The sequence below is a fragment of the Atractosteus spatula genome, chromosome 2 (genome assembly GCF_055471065.1).
Source record: "Atractosteus spatula isolate fAtrSpa1 chromosome 2, fAtrSpa1.hap1, whole genome shotgun sequence".
Lineage (NCBI taxonomy): Eukaryota > Metazoa > Chordata > Actinopteri > Semionotiformes > Lepisosteidae > Atractosteus > Atractosteus spatula.
The window spans coordinates 5,980,426-5,996,557 of NC_142707.1; the positions used below are offsets into that span (position 1 = coordinate 5,980,426).

The window sequence follows — 16,132 nt, forward strand, 5'->3', positions numbered from 1 at the left end:
TATAAAAACCTATGCCCTCAGGTAGCGGACGTGGGGCGACCTGGTGCTAGGCGGGTCTCAGGACATCCGAACGTCAATGCTGAGCGAGGGCAGAGTGCAAGACCCGGAAATATATAGCCCAGGGGAAAGAGAGGGACCGGTAGGACAACAGGCAGGAAACTAGGGACAGGACAGAGAAGGAGCGCCCTCTGGCTGCAGAGGGCGTGACAGGGTCTCCTCCAGGTGCTCCGATTTCCTCCAAAGACAGGCTGCTACTTTAATTGGCTTCTGGGAAAATTGGCCCTGGTGTGAATGAGTGCATGTTTGTATTTGTAGGTGCCCTGTAATAGACTGGCACCCTGTCCAGGGTGTGTCACACCTTGCACCCAGCATTTCCTTGAATTGGATAAGCAGTTATTGAAAGTGATGCGACAATGAGGTGATATTTGTTTTGTAATATCGAGTACCGATAGCCTCACTTTTTACATTTTAATTTATTTATTTAACGAATGACGTGTGTTTGTATTTGTGTGTTGCACTGTATCAGGAGTACGAATAGGAATCCAACTGTGCTGTGAGGCTCTGATGCCAGTTTGTGGTAGAGTTCATTTATTTTTATGATTGTTTTCGGTCGGGAGGGAGGTGTTGGAGACTGGATCTAGAGAGCTTTGCGTGAATGGCTGTCAGTGTTTTCTTAATTATATACAGAGCTGAGATCATCCTAGTTTTTTTTAGAAGTTGGTTAATTTGATTGCCAAACTTGGAGTGTTTAAGACCAATACAGACCAAGAGAGGTTGAAGTTATTGCGTCATGAATCGTGCAGAGAGCAGAATTCTGTTTATTTAAAAATGCAGGTGTCTGAGAATTTTGCAGTAGAAGTAGCCCCAAATATCAAGTTGTTACATTTGTTTTTCCTTGGTCTGTGGGTGCAGTTCAGCAGTTTTACTGTCTTCCTCTAATTCATGCATTTCAATACTCAGAAGCTGCAACTTGTTCTACGTGCAGATAATGGCTAACACATGACAACAGAAATAGTCTCCCTGGAGAATAGAGATGAATCTCACTTCAAGGACCGTGGAATGTCAGAGAAAATAAAAGAATTGTTTTGCTTCTTGTTCTGCAACACAGTGTGCAAGCTGGGGATATTGTAGTTGCAAATGAAATGTTGAACAAAATTAAAAAAGGGTTTGGTGATGAAGTATTGCATAAAAGTTCCCTCCAGAAATATGTGTAGGATTTTCCTGGAGCAGCTGACTGTTTTCTTAGCGTCTAGTCTGGGATGGAGCTGTTTGTGTGTCTCTCTGCCAGACTGAGCTCCTGGTGCCAGTACTTTGTCCTTCTTTTGTATGTTATGCCTTGGAAAAGAGGCCCATCTGACACAGAATAACATATAGCTCCCAAGACCGGAACCTGTCTTTCAGTCAGCCTTTTTTGTGTTATTGACAGAGAAGGCTTTCCCAACGGGCACTAGAAAAAGTGAGTACTAGGTGGTCTCCTTGATCAGTACAGTGGTTTATTAGGCATGTCCCTGAGAGCCTTGCTTTGCCACTAAGTGCTGCAATGAGCAAGTTATTTATCCCTTCTTGCTGAGTGCTTTTGGACAGTGTCCTGTTACACGTAGCATTAAGGCACAGTCTGTTAATCCACAGCTCACCTTGTAATCTCGGTCACTTTGGATAACAGCGTCTGCTAAATTACTAATAGCTCATTGCTCCTAGACCTTCACTGCTGGGCAGTCACGACAGTACAGGACTCGTGGGAGCTGCACTCTAATAACAGATAACACAAGTCTCTTGGAATGAAAGGCCCTATATCCATGCAAGTTGTAATATTGCCAATTAATATTCTAAACTAAAATTGAATTCCACTTTTGGAACCTGCATGTGTTTTTGTGTTTTTCTTGGACCATGTTGGCACTGGTATTTTGGCATCTTGACCATTTTTCCATGGTGTTTGTCAGCTATGCTTTGTGGGTAGTCCATTTAATCCTGTAGCTGCCTCTTTGCCCTTGGCAATCACTGGGTAAATCTGCAGAATGTGTCAGTTTGTGTCTAACAGTTTAAGATCCGAGAGTGTCATAATGTCAATGCTGTATGTGTATGAATAACAGAAACGGCAGATCTGCATGTACACCAGCCCTTTGCAAATACTGTGAGTCTGCTGAAATGTCTTATGTTTACACAACTAGCCACAGGTTTTACTAGGTTCCTGGTGACAGGATCTAAAGCCATTTTTGGGTTATTAGGCCTCTTGCTCCCCTCTCACCACATTGTTTTGTGTGTGTGTGTGTGTTCCAGGCCTACACCAGTCAGTTTGTGGCTCTCATCATGTTCGCCCTGCTGATGTGTGATGACCGCATCTCCATGCAGCCCCGCCGCAGAGAGATCATCCAGGGCCTCCGAGTGCTGCCAGGTAAAAAAACTACCTTTGGCTGATTTTCAAGCCAAAAGCCCAGAGGTTTGACAGCCTGTTTTGATTAAAGATTTCATGGTGCTATTGGGGATACCCAAGAGTGGGGGTATTAAAAGCCATTTCAGCCTCTCTAAGATTGACTTATAACTTATCCCTGTAATAACAATAATTATACTTCTGCTTCTAAAATAGTTCATATTATTATATAATTAAATGCACTCATTCAGGCTGAGCTCTGTAGTCCAAACAGGTTTGACTCTAGGCTTACAGGTACTGGGTCAGTACCGTCAGAGGTAACAATCCCACAACAGTCTTTAATCTAATTGAATTACTAACAGAGGTATAAAATTGATGCTTGAGCATAATAAATGATACCTCTCTGACTTAAGACTTTTGCACCTCAAATATATGGGCTCCAGGCATTTTATCTGTCTAGATAAATGTGGGCTCTCCAGCTCTTGCTGTTAATGTGATTTTTTTAATGTAATCCTTTGCACTTTTTGGCTTGCTAATGGAATGTGCCTTATGAATGATGGGAACAGAAGCAATTAGAGAGGATCTGTTTAGATTACCCATTCATTTTTAGAAAGGCTGTCAACACGCATTAAAAACCAGCAAGGACTGGAAACGGCACAGATGTTTTGACGTCCAGCTTCAGTAGAAGCAGTTAATAGGCTTTTTGGCAATGAGCTGCACAGCAAGACAATAGAATGACTATTTCTGTCCAGCCATTTCTCGGTGTGATTGGTTCAAGTTAACTTGTTTCAAGCAAGTGCTGGTCTTGGGTGTTAGGAAAGGAAGGCTCTGCTTCCAGGAACGTTCTTTCTAGAGACTGGGTTTGTAAGGGGAAACCTGGATGATGGATCTTTTATAAATGCATAGGAAATTGTCTTGATCTAGTGAGCTAGGCTGATTGAACATGGTGCCTTTGACTTCAGTTGTATTACGCTGGAACCCATGTATGCCAGAAGTTCTTGTCATCAGCTTTGCTTTTTCCTTGCTGTTCCTAGCCGAAGCGCAGGCTTGTTCATTCTTTCCCCTGGTGTGTTTTAGATCTGATCAAAGAGGTCCTGAGCCTGGACGAGGAGATCCACAAGCTGGCCACGGAGCTGTACCAGCAGAAGAGTGTCCTCATCATGGGCCGAGGGTACCACTACGCCACCTGTCTGGAGGGAGCTCTGGTCAGTGCCTTCAGGCTTTTGTGCTTTGGATTTCTTTTGTTTCTGAATGATAATCCAACAAGCAGAGGTGCACTTTCTCCTGATGCTATTAGACAGCGGGATTGGAGTGCTACGATGGTCCTAGTCCTTCTGAGGTGCCTCTCTGCCTTCCAACAGAGCTGGTTTCCTGGTCTTTCTTACTGCCTGTCTGATTGCTAAAGCAGAGCTGCTCATTCTCCGGGCTTCTTCTCTCACAGGCGGACCAGGCAGCTTTCATTAGTCGGTGGAGTGTGTACAGTGTCTTTTGCTGTTCGTGCATCAGTTGAAACCATGTCTTTTTGGATAGTTTTTTATATAGATTTGTACTGAACACATTTAGGCAATTTTAATTCACCTCCTTCAAAGCAAACACTGAGTACCTGGGATTTTATGAAATCACATTGTTATCCTAAGGAACTGCCAGTCAACACACCTATGTGCTCCCTGTTGACCCATTGAGCCATTGACTTAACACTTACAGTTTAATTAACATTGTGGTTCAGTACACATTCCTCACCCCTTTCTGTCCGGAGTCCTGTTTCCCTTGTAGGAAGTGCCTGAAACTAATAAAAAAAGCTACAGAAAACGTGTTCTGTGTTATGTAAGAGAATCAATAAAATGATTGCTGTGGTGCAAGTGATTGTAAATATTATGTATTTAGAAAAATGGTTTGGAAAGATTTGTTTTTGTGATATCCTGTATTGAAAATCTTACATTTTTCCTATTGTTTTATTTATTATAAATTCAGTCCTGAATGTATAGTTTATTTTTGGGTAGAAACCAAATATCAGTTTCTCAAGGGCACAAATAAATTTGGCACAAAGTGCATGTCATGAAAGAAATCTAGGATCCAACTTGAAATCATAAATTTAGAGATGAGTCTGATTATTCCAGATTACAATGCAACACATTACCAAGTGTACAAGACAACTATATTTTCAGTCCTGCTCTTGATTTTATTCCAAGTTAAAGCAAAAAATAAAGAAATTGGCATGTTTTGTTAAATTTGTATGAATTGATTTGATCCTAGAGCCAGGACTATCCAGGAGGGTCTAGAACATTTCCTGTTGTTGTGCTTCTTCCCAGTGTGCTACACAGCTCTCACACTGGCACCATTTTAAGTTACTTCAGTACTTCACTAGTGGGCATTGTTTTCTGGAGCCATGTGTGTGAAATGCCATGCTCAGGGCTGGTACCACACAAGCTTAGAACCAGCTGCCTTGCAGTTACAAGTCCAGAGCTCCAGCCATTATCTCACTGATGCCTTTCTCTGCATGTCTGAAAAGATTTTACAAAACTAAATCATTTTGGTGTTTTTTTTTCCCGAAAATGTCTGAAAATCTTCCATGTGTGGTTTTAATCAGAGCTCTGAATTACAAACAGGAAATAATTAAGGCAACACTCAAGTGTCTATTATTTTTAATACTTTTTTGTACGTAAATAATTCTGCTTCGTAGAACGTCCACTTGATGCAACAGTAATGATCTCCTGCTGTGTTGTTTTTACACGGAAATGTTTCATCGCCCCAGACCATCCCATTTCACCCTTCCAGGAACCTCTTCTAAACCCCTCAGGAGGTGCCAGTGCTTGGAAATCCGTAGGGGGCATTGAATCTGACACTGCGCAAACAGATACAGAGCCCTCCAGAATTATTCATATAGCCCACAAAATAGGAATGAAAGCCATCTTGTAACGGAATGAGTAACAGATAGGATAATGTGCACTGGATAAAAAAAAATCTACAAGTTTTATGGTTTCATCACAATAGCATTGCACAGAATAAAACCATAATTGAATTCCAGAAAACATGAAGGTCACATTTATTCAGACCCCAAAGTATTCCTTTAAATAAAATCCAATAATAACATTCTGCCCAATGGGAGTACATATCCGGAATTATAGTTTATCTATATATATACTTTCCCATTTCCCTGGGGCATAAAAAGAGCTAACCCAATCATTCTGTGAATCAGAGAGCTCTGTGACTGTACACAAATGGTCATTTATCAGATCACTTTATTGCCCATATACAATTTCTTGTATTAGGAATTTGTGTTTTCGCATACCCCAGCTTGCTCTCCATGAGACACACAGATAGGGAGAGAAGCTTGGGGTCTGAGCGCAGGGTCAGCCATTTATATGGAGTAGGATTCCTCTGCCTGCTGTGGGATTTGAACCGGCAACCTTCTTGCCACAGGCGCAGATCCTTAGCCACAGAGCCACCCACCACCTTAGGTAGGGGTTATATGGCTATATAACATCCACAAAAAGCAATTTTTTTTAGTGGTAGTTATAGAGAAGTCCATCTTGCCATCATGTGAGACGTAGTTTGGGAGACGACAATCCAAAGGCAATGGTTGAACATTTCCTCAACAAACTGGCATCTTGAGGGTACAACGTGTCAAACTGCTGTTGGATGTTGCCTGCAAGTTCTGTTGATGACCTACAAAAAGAGGCTGCTCTAATTTCCCAAATTATATCTCCATGATAACTAGAAACTACCTTTTGGTCGGATGAAATGCATTTTGGTCACCCGTTCATTAATGTTATGTTTGGTATAAAAAAAACATGGCACTCATGTTGTGAAAGTATTTGTTCCCACAGTGAAATATTGTTGGGTGTGTATTATGTTTTGGGATGATTTTGCATCTATGGATACTGGAGACCTTATAAAGACATGTGAAATAATGAAGTCCAACACATACGAGTACATTTTGACCAAACATCTGCTAAAATGATTCCAAGTGACAAAGAAATGGTTAAAAGCACACAAAATAAATGTTCTGGATTGGCCATCTCAAACTCCAGACCTCCCTCTTGTTGAACGTTTGGAGTTTGAACTCAAGAATGCAGCTCACAAACAGGAATCAAAGGTCTAGAGCAATGTTGCCTAGAGGAGTGGTCAAGGATCCCACCTCAGAACTGCCAGAATCTCCTGGAATACTACCAGGAGTCTTCTTGTCAGTTTACTCCCTGTCACAAGAGGATCTACTAAATACTGACTCTTGGGGGTGTGAATAAATATTAACCTTGTGTTTCCTGGTCTTAAATATTGACAATGTGACCTTTTGCTCTTCTGCTTATCTTGCTTGTTTGGACCTTAATCTAGGAGGTAAATCAACCAAGAATCTTACCGAGCCTTTCTTGAATGTTCCTAGGGAGTTCGTTTTAACAAAACAGTGGAAGCGATTTGCTCCAAGCATGCCTGATGACATTTGACTGAAGTATGCCCCTTTTTCAGCGCTTAACGAGCTTGAAATGTACTTCCTCTTCTCCCACATGTAGAAAATAAAAGAGATCACATACATGCACTCGGAGGGGATTCTGGCAGGGGAGCTGAAGCACGGGCCCCTGGCGCTGGTGGACAAGCTGATGCCTGTCATCATGATAATCATGAGAGACCACACCTACACCAAGTGTCAGAACGCACTGCAGCAAGTGGTGGCCAGACAGGTGAGAGGGAGTGCTTTTCATTTAAGCAAACTGTTTTCAGCTGTTTGTTTTTTACCCCATTCGTATCTGTAGTTATGATGAACAATAATCTCAGTTTCTGAAATTTCTTAAGGTCATCTCCCTTTCTTTCCGGTATGGATTCATTGCCAGACAGGATGCTGAGAATTTTTTCGAAAGCTTTAGGAGGTGATAATTCAAAGATGCTCTTGACTTTGAACTGCAGTAGCTATACAACGTTTCCCAGAAAATGTGCAAGATATTTACCTTGCTCTCACAATACTTCAGTCTGCTTTTCGGTGCTGTGCCAGCCAGAATTGAGTAAACCTGGAATACATTTCTGTGATTTTCTTGCACACCATATTTAAAAACCATGGCATTTCTACAAGCTATTGGAATGGCTGCAACCCCGTTTGTGATTGTTGTTATAGGGCCGACCCATTGTCATCTGTGACAAGGACGATTATGAGACCATCAAGAACTCCAGCCGGACCATCAAGGTGCCACACTGCGTGGACTGCCTCCAGGGCGTCCTCAGCGTCATTCCCCTGCAGCTGCTGTCCTTTCACCTGGCTGTGCTACGGGGCTATGATGTGAGTGATACAGGCCTCCTCCTCCCTGCCTTGACTGTCCCCTCCACTTGTAGCCCAAGTTCCGTTTCCCAAGATCTGGTGCTTAGATCATTTTCAAGAACATGGCACACTGGAACCATGTATCTGAGGTGGTTATGCAGATATCCAGCAAAATGTAGAAATCATATCCCAGAATAAAGCCAGCCAGCAGACATATCACCCTGCCACTCACAACTGGCAACCCACTGAAGTTAAGCAGGTGTGAGCCTGGTCAGTACCTGGATGGGAGACCTCCTAGGAAAGGCTAAGGTTGCTGCTGGAAGAGGTGTTAGTGGGGCCAGCAGGTGGTGCTTACCCTGCAATCTATGTGGGTCCTAATGCCCCAGTATAGTGACAGGGACATGATACTGTAAAAAGGCGCTGTCCATCGGATGAGACGTAAAACTGAGGTCCTGACTCTCTGAGGTCATTAAAAATCCCAGGCCGTTTCTTGGAGGTGGCCGAATTTACCATTGGCCCTTACCAATCATGGCCTCCTAATAACTTCCATCTCTGAATTGCACAGTGGTGGTGATGGAGGAGAGTCCCCATTACCTGTAAAGTGCTTTGAGTAGAGTGTCCAGAAAGCGGTATAGAAGTGTAAAGAATTATTTATTATTATTCATTAGAAATGGCAAGAAAATTCCTAAATCTGTAATAACGCTCTTTCTGAAAAGCAGATTCTGAAAATATCTTTTTCGTGTCAGGAGGCTGTACTGAGGAGTTCGATTCTTATTTAATTTTTGTTTTTGGACAGAAATTTCCCTTTAAAATTAACAATAAAAAGCCATGTTTTTTCAGTTGATTTGGAACCTCATCATTAATTAGATTCCCACTCTTAAAACATCTCCTGCCAAAGAAAACTCATAAATTTGATTTTCAAACCGTAAAAAAATACTTAACCACTCTTTTAAGTTACATTTCCTATGAAAAATATTTCAAGTTTTTTTTTTGTTCTGACATCGAACAATATTTTTTACAAAGTTGCTAGGTCAGAAAAAAAGGAAGAGTTATCTTCAAAATAGGAAATGTTTGCATAACATAAGAAAAATAAACTTACTTAGGTTGCGTGTGTTACAGAACTACTGTATTATTAACAGGTTTAAGTTAAAAAAGCACTCGCCAGTGACCTCACACGAGAGTGTGAAGTGAAGTTTGAGCCCTGCTCTCCACGGTGAGGTGTTCTCAGTCAATGCTGTGAAGTGTGGTGTCACAGAAAGCCCACAAGGTGATCTGCATTCTGGGCCCGTGGCCTCCTGTACAGAAAGCACAGATAACCAAACTGAAGCCAAGATGTACTATACACTCTGAGCCTATGGGTGTTATTCGTGATAACTGCGTTCCTGTTCAGGGTGGCCATAAAGCATTTCAGAATGCCAAAATGGAAAAGCTAGCCACAGCTATCTTAATGTCCCAGGGCAGTGCCAGCCTGGAGTGACTAGTTGTATTGAGTAGTAATTGGCTACACCAAATCACAGCCATTCATTAGTACATAATTTCCATGTGGGTGGTATTAAAGCAGCATATGCAGAAACCTCAAGACTGGGCAAAATGCCTCTTAAAAATAAATATTCAATCAACCATGTAATGTCTGTGCTCTGTGGATTACATTGAGTTCAGATACAGTACAGTGAAGGTGCTGGGAGAAGATTGATACACTTATACGCTTTTTCGAGCTTAGTGACCATTTTTCCAAGAAGAAAATGTGTACTAATTCTTTATAAACATCAGGACTCAACAAATGATTCAATTTCTAAAAACGCTATGCAGTGATCCAAAACTAGTTGCGTAATTTTGGACTTTTCGGTTTGCTCTGTGGCTTCTGTGGATTGTACCCTTCAATGCAGTACATCAGAGCTCACTGCTTTAGAAATGTCAATCTGTTGACACCAAAGGCTCCACATATTGCAAATCCCAGTGCAAATGATACCAGGATCACCTCTGAAAGAAGACCAGTGTAGCTTCAGATTAAATCAACAAAAAATCCTGACAATGAAACAGTTAGATCACCAATTACTGAAACGTTGAGAGAAAGGAATCCTTCCCATTTGGCTTGAATAAATATGGTGAAAACATTGGAACTTTGGAACAAGGTTATAGAAGGGTCAGTAAGTACATCTGCTTGAAATGTACTGTAGATAAGAGGGTTCCTTTTACTGCGCAGCTGTTTCAGTGACTGCGCACACAGACGTACACACTCAAACAGACGTGTATGAACTCTCAGTGGGCGCCGGTTCACAGGAGTGTCATCTAATGCCTAAAACTGAGGTGCGAGTTAGTCTGATCATGCAGTACGGTATGTAAAGCTGAGAGAGGCCAGTGTGAGGGGTCAAAGCGATTGGGTTAAACAAAGCTTATTCCTAAGATGCCGGTGCTTACATCTTTTGAGCTGCTCTTGGGTACATCTGCAGTCCTTGAAACAAGCTGGTCCTGTCTTGTGGAATGACGTATGATACAATGATCAGCGCACACAGAATTATTCCCACCATAGGATTATTATTTCCAATGTCCCTTAAGAAGCAGAGCTACTTTGTCATGGTGTTACTGGAATTGCTAGACAGGATGAGGATATGATATTGGGGAGTTGTTGTTTTTTACAGCTCAAGGTTAACTGCTTAGATAAGCATCCATCCCCTTAAGTTATGAAAAGCAGACTCCCAACATGTTGAGGCACTGAGAGCAGTGGAAGAGTTGAAATGAATCTTTTCATCTGGCCAAGTAAGGGTTCAGTTGTATAACTGAGAGTTCAGCTGGAACCAAGACCAGCAGGTGTGAGGAACCGAGAATCCCATTTCACCATGGTGATGAAGAGTTCATAAATGTAGTTTAACACCTCCATTTGTATGATAGGGTACAGTGATAAACTTCTGGAAACTCATCCTAAAGTGTAGCAAAGCACAGGAAAGCATAATAAAACAAATAATAAATCTGTGGTATAATCATTGCAAAACTGTGTAAAGACAACACAAATACAAGCTCCTTAAATGTTCATATTGATTTAAATCTACTTCTTTGCTCGTGTGGTAGAATGAAAAGTGTTTTGCAATGCAATCAAGTGGCTGATTCTAAGTAATTTCTGTCAATTTTTCAGCCAGTGTGGCTAGATGGTACCGTTGTTTGAGCTGGAGGGCACACAGATGGGGGCAGGTGACTCTTTGCTCCTGGGTGTGTGTAGCGGGTGCAGCCCGGCTCGCTCACCATGTGGACTTTTTCTCCCTGCAGGTGGACTGCCCCAGAAACCTGGCCAAGTCTGTGACTGTGGAATGAATCCCTCGGCCTGGAGGGACATGGCTCTACTGACACATCGTTTACTCAATAGCAGCTGAAAAAAAGAGACAAAATTCAATCAAACAAAAACACATTATTTTAGATGAGGTTTCAGATTTTCTATGCGTGTTGTACAGTACCACATCCATTTCTGTGTAGTGTAGTGCTCCCCCAGGTAGTATATACATTGAATCTTTCCTCTTTCTTCTGCATTGTTCTGTAAAACTGGAGAACCTTTCTGAATCGTGAGCATAGAATTTAATATTTTTTTATTTTATGTCTTTATCAGATTTGTTGTTGTTCAGACTGGCAAGGTGTGGGACAATTTCATTACAGGCACCTTTAGACCTGTGAAGCAGTTTGCTTTCGGTTACACTACTCATTTGGAGATTGTGTTTCGTAGTTAAATGTGTTTCTGCCTCCACTCTGTACATGAAACATGAAGGAATGGGTGGGTGTTGAGCGAATGTGAAGGAATGTACTATGAATCAATGTATGTAGGCATCTACCCTGGCCTGTTTTAAAACAGAGTACCCCAGTCTGGGCCAAGGGGAGTCCTGAAGCAAGCGTTTCCTGGGGTGGGCTGGGCTCTGAGGCTGGCAGGGCTATAGGCTTTCAATTGGTAAAGGCTTCTTCGCCCTGAAAGCGAAGACCTAGGATTCAGATTTTAGTGTGTTCTGGGTAGGAGCCACTAGCATAAGAATTTAATCAAAGTTATGGAGCTGTTGGGAACTTCACAGTGTATTGATCCAAGCACTTCATGCCAATTCCCAATGGATCCTAATGATCTCCTGCCCAGTTACAGTTTTGTCACTTATTCCACTACTCTGTGTAAAGAAGTGCCTCCTGTCTTCAATTCCAAATCCACTTTCATAAATTACTGTAGTTCTTGCTGAAGGTTGTCTTTGCCAACCCTCTAAGAAGAGCTTGACTCACATGTCACAGGCTCCTTTCCTCCGCAAGAGTGAACGCGTCTGTTATCTTGTTTGTACCTTTCAAAACCGTGAACAATCAGGCCCTTTCTCCATCCACACGAAGAAATCTGTAAGCCCATGCATCATGCGGGTTGTTTTTTTGTACACCAAAGGGGGAAATAATCATCCTTAATTATCTTTCCTATTAAACCTCCCAAAGCTGACTATATGATAAAACCCAGAACACAGCTAAAGGAGAGAGGGAACAAACTGATGCGTGGAGCTTTTGGACACAAACTGCGAATATTTTTTCCTCCCTCGTGTCTGCATGTTGGTGTTCACGTTTAACGATCCAGATGTAAATGAAAACATGCAATGAATATGTGGGTGTATAAAAGCTAAAGTGAATACTTTTGTTTTCCTTTGGATGTTACTTATGAAGATTTGGGGTTTATTTGGAATTGCAAAAATCAAATTTTGCACTAGAGCCAAAACATTTTGCAAGTCAAATCATTCCCTTCAGTTCCTGCGGTACACTCTGTGTGGCATTTGTATGTTCTCCCCGTATTTCTGTGGGTTTCCTCCAGGTGCTCTGGTTTCCTCCCACAGTCCAAAGATATGCTGGTAGGTTCTGGAAGAAATTGGCCCTGGTTTCAACATGGCATGTTTGGTAAATTGCTAGCCTATCAGGCATGGGTTTCGATTTTATTTAATTTGCTGTGACCCAGCTTAGTTAGCCGAGTAAGAAGCATACTTATACCAGCATCGTCAGACGGCTAGAATAGGAAACTCAAGGGCAAAGTCCCAGTGGGTGTTACTTGCTGGTTTCTGTAGCGCCCTACAGGCTGCACGTAGGAGCTCAGGAGCTCAGGGCCTGGTAATCATTCTGATCAGGATGCACTGGGAGCAGTTGCTGTGAGTGATCTGCCAAGATTATTTTGCACTGATATTTAGTACAGGCTTGAGTATAACAACAAGACCACCCCCTTTCTGAAATGTCACAGTCTTGATACTGTTTTTCCACCTTGAAACTCAGAAGGCTTCCTCATCGGAGTCTCTGGTTTACTCTGGAAGTAGAAATGAAGGAAGAGAGGCTGTCACAAAGCCAGCCCACACCTTGCCGCCCTGTATGAGATTTTAATGTAGTTGTTGGACCAAATCCCTGTCACAGAGTTCCTGATCTTTGTGACACCCCTTCCCCATCGCCCATCTTTCACCCTCCCTCTCAGCGACTCGAATCGTTTGCTGGTTAGGTTCGCTTGCAGGAGCGCTTGGAGTGGGGGTACACATTTTAACAGTCTCCTTAACTCATGGGATCTTAAAGACAATTTAAATTAGGTGCTGGGGGAGAAAAAAGACAATTGGATGGCATGTGTCAAATTTTGCTAATGCAATTGCTAAAGAGGCATGTTCTCTTTGTTACTTTATGTGAATGTTGCCTAGTTCTGTAGACACAAGCAGGGTTCTACATGGGCTAGTCAGCCAATTCAGGTGCAGCGCAATGAAAACCTGTATTAGGATCATCAGAACGTGGCTCATGCCGATTCATTTTGTGGGTAGTTACTACAGAGCATGGACGTTTGTGTCCCATGCTAAACAAAATAATGAAACGATATGCACTATCAATGTGTATTTATTGCTTACTTACTTGCCTTTTAAGCAGCAATCGGCCATCATGAGGCAACCTGTTTTATTTCTCTCATTTAGTGATGCCGGTGGGTAGCAAAAGGAGTTGGAATGAAGCTGGAGAATCAGTTCATATTAACGCACTTGCTCATGCAACGCGTGCAATTGAACTCAACTTTAATTTTCTTTTTTCCATTATGGTCTCCTTAAGAAAATGCCTCCACTTCAATTCTGTCCAAAGGCAAGCAGATCAGCAGACAATCAAAACTGGAAATAAAGGGTCTTAGAGATCTGACTGTGCTATTTCTCTCAGTTGAACTTTGCCTGCGCATCCTACCTGAATTGCATGTGTTGGACCAGTGTAGAAGTCTGCATGCTGCTCTGAAGCTGGCACTGGGGGGTTTGGCTAGATCTTAAATGCTGTATAAAGGACACTAATTATGCGTAGAACTGGACATAACAAAGGAGTTTTCTTAACCAAAGCTTTTGAATGCTGGTCTGTATCTTACGAAACGGACACGAAAGCCTTGTAGTACATCGAGGTGGATGCAGCCTGTTTTGTTTTCACTGGCTGTTTTTAAATAGATCATAATTCCATGTTTAGAAATGTGTTTTCTCCTTTCCAAACTTATGTATGTATGCTGTCCTGACAAAATGCAGTTCCTTGTAACTACTAATAGAGGCTTGGGTACTGTCTTGTGGTTCACCCCTCAGAGAAGAATGTCTATTCAGTTGTGACAAGGGAAGTGGTGTTATTTATGGTGAGGGTTGAATGCAATAAAACTGTTGAATTTCTTTCTGTTTTGCCTTTGAGTGATGGGTCCGCCTGTGTGGACAAGTGCAAGTGCATCTCTCTAGCCAACATGCATAGAAAAAAAAATTCAAATACTGCAGATAATATATCTAATAAACTAATGTCATCGAAAAGAAACATTCAAGAGCCACATAAGGACTCTTAAACTCGCATCCTGAAGGATTTATTTGTTACTTTTCATACAGTATCGTGGTTTTATCAGCAGGAAAATGGGTTATATAGACATCATTAAAAGCTTGTGACCAAGGAATTTTTTCCCCTCCTTTCCAAAGGCATATCAAATAAAAGGTTGATATTTTGCTGTAGAGCAATACATTTTGAAAATGCCTGAGGTAGTGTGGTGATGCAAGCTTTTAACAATGCCGGGAGAGGGTGGCGTTACAGACCAGGGAGTGTAGGGACAGCAGCCACTTGAGTAGTATGGTTTGAGCCTTAAAACTGTGCTGGATAAGACCACTCCAGTTCACTCATCTCCAGGCCGTGCTTCTGTCTCCCGTGTGCCACAGCTCTCTGTCTCCTTGTTGCCATGCCATACAGTGATTCTTCAGCCATGCAAGTCCTTTTTCGCCCCAGGTGTGACCACAGAGTGTTTTGCTCTCGCTGTCATCTAGTCCCCCTATTGTCTGAAAGGGACTTTGCACCTCTCCTGTGTTTTATGGTCTTTTTGTTGATGAAGAGGGCATCATCACACAAACTAATAGGCATCATTTCAAAACTCCATTGTGATGAAGTTAATAACGGCAAAAGATGAAATCATGGAATTTGCAGAAGCTCGAAAATTCAAATGGCTCGCGAGTCTTGACTAAAACATTATGCTGTGATTGAAATTGGGTTAAGCTGAATGTTGTAAATGTCATATTGGACAGAGCCACAGTGTTCATCTGTTACACCCTCCATGCCTCTGCAGTGCTGATTCTAAGAAACATCAGTTAATGTTAAATACAGCTGAATTTCAGATTTTTAAGAAATGTACAGCATCTAAACATTTTTCAACTAGAACATTATTTGATGTACAGTAAGTGAATTGTCTCATGCTCCCAGACGTTTTGTAATTTTTCATTCATTACTGTGGGATATTTTGGAATGGAAGGCTGCGTTTTAAGACCGGATTCGGCTACATTTCATTTCAAGCCTTTTGAACGAGGCTGGTGAGCTGATGCTTCCTTGCTCCGTCTTGATGATGCAGCACGGTGGTTATTTATTTTCTCGGCTTGGCATGGCATTCAGTCGTCTTTCTCCTCTGGCACCTCCTTGTCTTTCAGCTCTGCAGTCTGCCACATCTGGACTTATGGCGGACTGGCTAGTGCACGCACAGCTGCCCAGATGTTCCCCGATAGGCAGGGCACATGACCCTGAAGTCCAGGGATGGGAGCAAGTTGTGGAATGAAGCAGTAACCGGGAGGAATCCCAGGGAGGCTGTAGGCAGAGATGAATTACAAATGAAGATAGCACAGGGGCTGAATTATTCGTCCTCCCCTGCGGACTTTCAATTTGAGAGAGGAAGTTGAGCATTTTTTCCCCCTTTGTGTCGGGGAAAGTCTATTAATAATACAACTGGCAGCTTTATGTAAGTATGCCAGTAAAGAGAAGTAGCAAAACTCTGCCTTTCTAAATCAAAACTAAACCATAGTTATAGGACATACAAGAGGTCTGGTACTAGTAGAAATGCGAATAATGTTATTTAACTACACATTTGGCACAGATCTCACCCAAAACAAAATAATGCTTAATTTTATTTATTGTTAATGTATCTTTATTTTCTGCAAATAATTTTCTAATTAACAAGAAAACTTGGTCAATACTGTATAATGGTTTCCATATGTTTGAATCACAGAATCCTTTACAGCTACAAATATGTG

At 41.9% G+C, this 16,132-nt stretch overlaps 1 protein-coding gene across 1 annotated transcript in view; it reads left to right on the top strand.

Moving 5' to 3' along the window:
* Window positions 1–14,254, top strand: part of gfpt1 (glutamine--fructose-6-phosphate transaminase 1) — a 37,617-nt gene extending 23,363 nt beyond the window's left edge. Inside the window, exons 15-19 of the mRNA XM_088939584.1 lie at window positions 2,278–2,392; window positions 3,446–3,573; window positions 6,877–7,044; window positions 7,473–7,634; window positions 10,875–14,254. Coding sequence (XP_088795710.1) covers window positions 2,278–2,392; window positions 3,446–3,573; window positions 6,877–7,044; window positions 7,473–7,634; window positions 10,875–10,919 — 618 coding nt within the window. The 3' untranslated portion in view covers window positions 10,920–14,254. The remainder of the gene's footprint in view (window positions 1–2,277; window positions 2,393–3,445; window positions 3,574–6,876; window positions 7,045–7,472; window positions 7,635–10,874) is intronic.
* The last annotated feature ends 1,878 nt before the right edge of the window (window positions 14,255–16,132 follow it).